Source organism: Limulus polyphemus, unplaced genomic scaffold (assembly GCF_000517525.1).
Source record: "Limulus polyphemus unplaced genomic scaffold, Limulus_polyphemus-2.1.2 Scaffold1196, whole genome shotgun sequence".
NCBI lineage: Eukaryota > Metazoa > Arthropoda > Merostomata > Xiphosura > Limulidae > Limulus > Limulus polyphemus.
Window position 1 is genome coordinate 22,828 of NW_013666806.1, and position 6,584 is coordinate 29,411.

The 6,584-nt window shown below is 28.7% G+C and overlaps 1 protein-coding gene across 1 annotated transcript in view; it reads left to right on the forward strand.

The window, feature by feature from the left end:
• The window catches only part of LOC106462548 (fibrillin-1-like), a gene marked incomplete at its 5' end in the record, with an annotated part of 157,590 nt that overhangs the window by 22,631 nt on the left and 128,375 nt on the right, over positions 1–6,584 (forward strand). Inside the window, 7 exons of the mRNA XM_022389848.1 lie at positions 483–566; positions 967–1,080; positions 1,464–1,550; positions 3,209–3,331; positions 3,585–3,677; positions 4,686–4,805; positions 5,131–5,220. Of these exons, the coding sequence (XP_022245556.1) occupies positions 483–566; positions 967–1,080; positions 1,464–1,550; positions 3,209–3,331; positions 3,585–3,677; positions 4,686–4,805; positions 5,131–5,220 (711 nt within the window). The remainder of the gene's footprint in view (positions 1–482; positions 567–966; positions 1,081–1,463; positions 1,551–3,208; positions 3,332–3,584; positions 3,678–4,685; positions 4,806–5,130; positions 5,221–6,584) is intronic.

The window sequence follows — 6,584 nt, forward strand, 5'->3', positions numbered from 1 at the left end:
AAATCAGACCAATGCTTAGATGGGCAAAGTTGAAATCTTGGAGGTCGAGTAATAGCTATAAGTGGCAGTGGAGGTAAGCATTATTGGAAATACATTTTCAATTTAGGAAAACGTTAACTTTCATTTGATATCTCAATAAATTATGAAAAAAATGACTTGCATGTGAATTTTTCATGTTTGTACAAATGAAAAAGGGAAACTTGTAGTTATTGGTATGAGATTTTTGAATTTTTTTATCCTTATTGTAAATCTTTCATAATTCTTTTTTCTTATACTACCAGTAATTAAAAGTTACAGTTACTTTGGGGTGCTTTAAGTTTACTGTTTATCTCCCAGTTGTAGAGATTCAGTTTTTGTAAAGTTTTTCAAAAGAAGTTTTATGATTTTTGATAGTTTATGACTGACACTTGTAATAGCAACTGTTATTCAGAAGCATCTTACACATGTCTCTCTTGGTTAATTTAGAGTTAATTTTCTTGTAGTTCCACATCAATGTGATGCTGATGAAAACTGTGATCCTGATAAAGTTTGTCGTGAAGACTTGGATAAAGTTAGAAAATGTGTTTGTAAGTAAAAACTTCTTTCAACATATTTTTGCATAATTCTCACCTTGTAATTGTCAAATATTTCTAGCTGCTATGATGAGAAATCCAAAGTTTACAGAATAATAGATGAACGTACTTTAATATTTCATACGCCTATTCTTAATAGGATTAAATAAAGTGGCATTTAAATTGTACATATAAACATAAACTATAAACAATTTTTACTACTAGTAACTGCACAAACTATGAAAAGAAAAACTAGAACTTAATTGTTTCTCTTAAAGGCTTGTAACAATGTGTTTGATTAAACTAAAAACCTTAAAAAGTAATAATCATGATATTTTGAGATTGAAGTATTAAATAGTATTTACCAAGAAATAAAAATTCAAATAACTTTATTTCACCCATGCATGATTTATAGTGATCTGTGTATATGCCAAGTGCAAACCCTCAGCTACATGTCAAGCAAACAGCCATCAAGCTGTATGTGTGTGTCCTGAAGGAACAACTGGAGATCCAAGTGATGTCTGTACATGTGAGTAAATTTATTTCATTGTACTTTGTCAGGATTTATAAACTCATTAGAACTTGTTTGTATTGGTTTATTCACTGTAAATGTATAGTAACTTTCAAGTTTTCATGTACTATTTAAATACTGGATTTTTTTTTAAAAAAAACATTTTTAAAACTTGGAAGAATCAAGTACATTTTAGGAAACTGTACACTATTTGTATCTGTAAGATCTTACTACTTATTATTATAGTGAAAACTATAACATACTACCAAGTTAATAATATGTAAAGAACTGAACATTATTATTTGCATAATTTTTACTGTGAATGAAATATAACAAATAATATTTCTGTTCTATGAATGAGTTTAAATTATTTATACAAAATAAAACTTTTTTTTTGTCAGCCTTGCCAAATGTCTGTGAAGATGACTCTGACTGTAGTGAAAATGATGTTTGTCGACCAACTGAAATTGGCACCTTGGATTGTTTTGGTAAGAATATGTTACAAATATTTTTGAACTCTGTAGAATTTATCAATGTTGCTATTTATTTAGAAAATGTATTAGAAAATATCTAAAGATAGCAAGAATGAGTATAAACTGCAGTTGGATATTTTGCACTGAAATCAATAAACCTAATTTCAGATCAACATTTCAATCATGATAACAATTGTCTTATTGTGTTTCATGTTCACCATTCAACTGTTCTTTAAGGGATAAATGCCACTATTTATTAAATAATATTCTTAGTTCATTATTTAAATTGAATGAACAAAGTTTCTCATTATAGAGAATATAGTGCAATTCCTATTATTTCAACATAAGGTGCTTAGATATTGTGATGTCCCTTTGTCAGTTGGTCCAAGTGATATTGAGATAAGCCAGTTACTAGTCCTTTAAAATGAGAAATTGGAAAGAAAAAAGTTAAATTTAGTTTTGATATAAAAGTAAAGTCAGGATTAGAAGTTTAGAAAAATCAGCTTTAATGCTTGACTAAAAACAAATGTGTGTTTGAATAAATTAAACATTATAGCAACTGAATAACCTACTCCAGCATTGCCTTGCCCCATGAGACTGTATCAGTAAACTTTAACTCACAAATAGAATGGCAAAAGAAATGAATAAAAATAAAATATAACAAATGAAATTTGGAAGATAAATTCACATCAGTTTTATCTTTCTCCAATATGAATATCACTTATGACTCCATTATCAGTAACTTAGACCTTTCCTTATTCTATCAACATGAAAACTAATTAATATCCAAACACCAAAAACTGATCCATGGCTTAAATCATAAAAACATAAACAAATATTCTACAGATATACAAATATTCTGACAGATATTCTACAATGCAAAATTTCACATATGAATGTAGAATTATATTTTCATGCAATTAGCTACACTTGCACACATTGAGACAAAAAAAAAATCATTCTCTAAATACACCCACAAGAAAAACTCAGAAAGTTGTTTTCTCTATTTTATACTTCCGTAACAAATTACAGAGCACTTGTGCATCCTGAATGTGGACTCTTAACTTTTCTTAACAGACTAATTAACTCCTAAACATTAGAATTGCTTTCAGACAGTCAGCTGCCTGGAGACTTCTCAGCCACAGCTTAGAAATAGTTACTGTATTTTAATTCGTTCACAAGCTTAGTTAGTATAAAATAACTTTCAAATTCTTTAAACAGTTAAGTTGTACTTGATTCTCACACATTTACAGAGTCGTATTTCCCTTATTATTAATATTATATTACCCATTCTAAATATTTGCTGGATTTTACATTTAATCCTAGAAATATGGCATGTAATCTCAAATAAGCACAATGTTCGTTTTGTTTGCATATTTTGTCAACAGTGCATAGAAACGTTTTATTTAGAGTAAGTTCTTATATAGCCATTATTTGGACATAAAAATGAAAACTTTGATTGTCTTTTTTTAATTTCTGTTTACTGAGTAAATGATGCTCCTCTCCTCTTACTGGACATACTTCTCTCATGAACTCTTGTAGTATTTAAAAATTCATATGTGTAATTGGTATTTATTGCAATTCCACTAATAATTTGTATGAATTTGTATCTAAGGGAGCAAAAATTTCATAATATACAAATATTTTTTATATGTATCTTATTTTATTATCAGATGCATGTAATTTTATCACATGTGGACCTAATGCAATGTGTAAACTTGAAAACTCGGAGATTATCTGTGAATGCAAACCAGATCACAAAGGAGATCCATATAATCTTGTGAATGGATGTAAACGTAAGTTGGAAGAACTCAACTGTAAATACATACGTATTTCAGACATTTACTGACCTTATTTAGATATTGCTAATGTCTTGCAAGGTTATTTTATAACAAATATATCCTTTGTCTTAATTATTGATTCATTATATTGACATTTTCATTTATTTATACAGGAGATATCTTTCTTTAGTATGATAAGATTTGGAAGCTAAATATGCATCTTTATGTTTTTAATGAAATAACACTAATAATGGTAATTTATTGACAGCACCTACTAATGATGAATGTGAACAGGATACAGACTGTAAACATTCTCAAGATGTATGTAAACCTGATAATAGTGGGATTAAACATTGTGTTGGTAAGTTATTCAGATCTTCCAATAGTATACAAGTTTAACTGTAAAAGAAAAAACAAATAATGTTCAAAATTATAGTTTATATATAATGCAAATTTACATTTTGATACAAAAGGTTTATAGAATATTTAGCGTTTTCTTTAAAATATAGTTGACTTTTAACAACTCTGAAAGACATGTTACATCTTTAAATTATACATATAAATAACGTTTCACTCTTATGTGTCAAAAATTACCAAATGACTTAGAATTTATTTTGAAGCACATAAACAATGGGATACACCTGTAATATGTTTACTTTCATTTTAGAACCATTTTGTTTATTTTAGGAGATCTTTGATCTTTCTCAGAAGTAAAAAAAGCAATAAGAATTGTAAAGATTACTTTTAATTAGTCACAGAATAGAATTTCTTACTTTGTATTTATCTAAATGTAAACTACTATTATTTGTTTCTTGCCACTAATAATCCATACTGGTTGACAACTTTTTTTTCAGATATCTGTTTTCATTCCTTTATTCGCATGCATTAATTAGAAGTGAAGTTAAAATCCTTATAATCGTTTTATTAATGTTCAAACTCAGACATTTGACTAAATAACTGAAAGTTAAATTTATTTTGAGCAAACTTAGTATTCTTTGTTAGTTCATTATATCACAGAAACAAAGGTGTAAGATTTTTCTGATATTTATTGTGTTCGTTACGAAGTTGTATCTCCTTTTATATTTTTAAGTATAATTTTATCAGTGTGGAATATGAATGGTTAAACAAAACAGGCACATTTTTGTATTATCAGAACTATAAATTTTTAATGTTTCTTTTTTTTATAAAAGAAGAAATTGGGATTTTTGATTTTCTACTTGATGAATATTATATGAAATTTTATTTTATATCAACTCAATCATTAAGGTTACGTTGAAGAAACTTAGAACCATGTCATTTGTTTTAAAACCATTTATAGGTTGAATATGTATTATTACTTGTAAGCATATTTATGCCTTTTTTCTTACAGATGCTTGTCGATTTGCTTCATGTGGGGCTAACAGTGATTGCATAGTGATTGATCATATACATCGATGTCAGTGTAAACCAGGATTTGTAAAAGATCCAAACAATTTTCTTGCCTGTATTCGTAAGTGTTTAAATGTTGTAATTCTTTTCATAATTAATTATGACATTATGTGATTATAATACATAAAATAATGTGTGGATAATAATTTATTTTATTACCAGTAGTTTTAATTGTTTTGTTGGAAATACATTCTGAATATCTTTATTCAAAATAATGCAGTCTAGACAAGTCTTTTTTAATTGATGATAGAATGCCAGTAGAAAAGGAAGTTATTTTTTATAGCATTGTAGAACATTAAAAAAAATAGCTCCAGCATGATAGTTTGAATGTGTTGTGAAATTTAATGATACAAATCTCTTTTGGTGAACTTCTCTTTACTCTTAAGCTCAAGAACCAGATCAGTGTAAGGAAGATAATCAGTGTCCAACCTTCCAGAACTGTAAACCTAATAATCTAGGAACACTTAAGTGTGCAGGTATGTAAATGGTAAACAGTTTTGATTAAGATTTCCTGGTTTACAATGTACAGAATCAATTTGTTTTATTATTTCTTATTTATTCATATCTAGAACATTTCCAAGAAGAACTTATATCATAATACATTTTTATGATTTTTATTAACCTTAACACTTTCACTGGTTTTACGGTAATGTACCACGTCACTCACATATCAGTGATGGCACAATATTTTGTTAAATCCATTTCACGCAAATGTGATCCACAGTACTTTAAATTTGTAAAGGGCTATTTGAGTCTGGTTTGTAAGGCTTATTCTTAAGCTTTTGTTATGGTTTGAAATAATGTTTAAGGAGGAAAAAACTCACTTGTATACAAATGAAAAAAAAAATACAAAATTGATCATATACATATATATGATCAATTTTGTATTTATAAAATAAACATTTGAATTGTAAATCCTTTTTGAAAATATTTTTTTTTATTTCTCAACTGGGTTATTTATTATAGAATTCTGAAAAATCTGGAAAGAAAAAAAAGTGTGAATAGTGTGAGTGGCTTGGTCCTAGAATCCTAGAAGTAAATGGACTTTCATAGAGGCCCATGTCACTCATTTTCTGAAATTAATAAAAACATAGCTAAAATTATATAACAACATATTTATTTCACAAATATGACCTTGGGAGTGAATGTGTAATAACATTCTTTAAACTGGTGTGTTATAAGAGATCAAGATACATGGTAGTGTGTCGTGCAGCCAAAACAACCTGCTGCAGGTCACACTGACTGCTATTAACAGGAATGACAGTTTAGTGATTTCCAATACAGTACATTACCTCCTCTCACATAAATAGCTATTCTATTTCACTGCTGCCCTCTATATGCAAAAAAAAATTACGCATGCCATAGGCCTGGCATGGCCAGGTGGTTAGGGCACTTGACTCACAATCTGCGGTTTGCGGGTTTGAATCCCCTTCCCACCAAACATGCCTGCCCTTTCAGCCATGGAGGCATTATAATGTGATGGTGAATTCCATTATTCATCAGTAAAAGAGTAGCTCAACAGCTGGTGGTGGGTGGTGATGACTAGCTGCCTTCTTTCTTGTCTTTAACTACTAAATTAGAAATGGCTAGCGCAGATAGCCCTCGTGTAGCTTTGCACAAAATGCAAAACAAAACAAATTCCAAGGCAATCCATTAACTCTTTCAGGATAGACTCCATCCCTTGGACTGACCCTGTAACCATTTTGTGCTTGTTATAGTTTTCGTGTTATAACTTTTATATTAGTAAGCATATGTTAACGGAATTTAGCAGATTATCAGTAAACATTACAATGCTTTCATACTCAAGATATAATTTTTTTTTTTAAGTTTTAAGGTTTCT